This window comes from Apteryx rowi, unplaced genomic scaffold, assembly GCF_003343035.1.
Source record: "Apteryx rowi isolate R43461 unplaced genomic scaffold, aptRow1 scaffold_1798, whole genome shotgun sequence".
Classification (NCBI taxonomy): Eukaryota; Metazoa; Chordata; class Aves; order Apterygiformes; family Apterygidae; genus Apteryx; species Apteryx rowi.
The window spans coordinates 9218-10183 of record NW_020448083.1 but is presented as its reverse complement, the minus strand read 5'-3'; the positions used below and the strand labels follow the sequence as shown (position 1 = coordinate 10183).

The 966-nt window shown below is 67.4% G+C and overlaps 1 protein-coding gene across 1 annotated transcript in view; it reads right to left on the bottom strand.

Moving 5' to 3' along the window:
• Positions 1-966, bottom strand: part of LOC112963845 (serine/threonine-protein phosphatase 2A 65 kDa regulatory subunit A alpha isoform-like) — a gene marked incomplete at both ends in the record, with an annotated part of 11726 nt that overhangs the window by 5338 nt on the left and 5422 nt on the right. The window contains one exon of the mRNA XM_026061283.1: positions 839-966. Coding sequence (XP_025917068.1) covers positions 839-966 — 128 coding nt within the window. The remainder of the gene's footprint in view (positions 1-838) is intronic.

The following is a 966-nucleotide window of genomic DNA, read 5'->3' as shown; positions in this document are numbered from 1 at the left end:
GACACGGGGGGGACATGGGGTGACACAGTGACATGGGGTGACACGGTGACAGGGACCACGGTGAAACGTGGGGAACGCAGTGGGACACGGGGGAACACGGTGACACGGGGGGACATGAAGGGACATGGAGGGACACAGTGACACAGGGTGACACGGCGACAGGGACCGTGGTGACACAGGACACAGGGGGACGGCGGCGACACCATGACGTGGGGGGACACAGTGACATGAGGGGACATGGGGGGGACACAGTGACACGAGAGAGACATGAGGGGACACAAAGGGACATGAAGGGACACAGGAGACAGGGAGAGACACAGTGACACAGGGGTGACACGGCGACAGGGACCGTGGTGACGCAGGGGGACACGTGGGGGACACAGGCGACACGAGGGAACACAGAGGAGCACAGTGACACGGGGTGACATGGGGACAGGGACCACGGTGACACCGTGACACAGGGGGGATGGCGGTGACATGGTGGGACACGGAGGAACACGGTGACACGGGGTGACACGGCGACAGGGGCCGTGGTGACACGGGACACAGGGGGACACGGGGGGACGGTGGTGACACAGGGGGACATGGAGGGACATGGAGCGACACGGTGACATGGGGGGGACACAGGTGACATGAGGGGACACGGAGGAACACGGTGACATGGGGTGACACAACAACCCAGACCGCGGTGACACGTGGTGACACGGGGACGGGGGTGACGCTGGCGACCCCTCGGCCTCGTCCGCCCGGTGCCGCCTGCCCCGCGCAGGGGCCCAGGCGTCCGGGCGCCCCCCAGAAAAGGGGCCCAGGCGTCCGGGGGACGGGCGGGGGGACAGACGGACGGACGCCGCCGGCGCTGACCTTTGACCTTGTGCGAGGCGGCCGCCCGCACCTCGGCCTCGCAGTCCTTCATGAGGTTCTGGAACGCCGGCACCAGGTCCGTCTTGGTGATCTCGGGGCCCACGG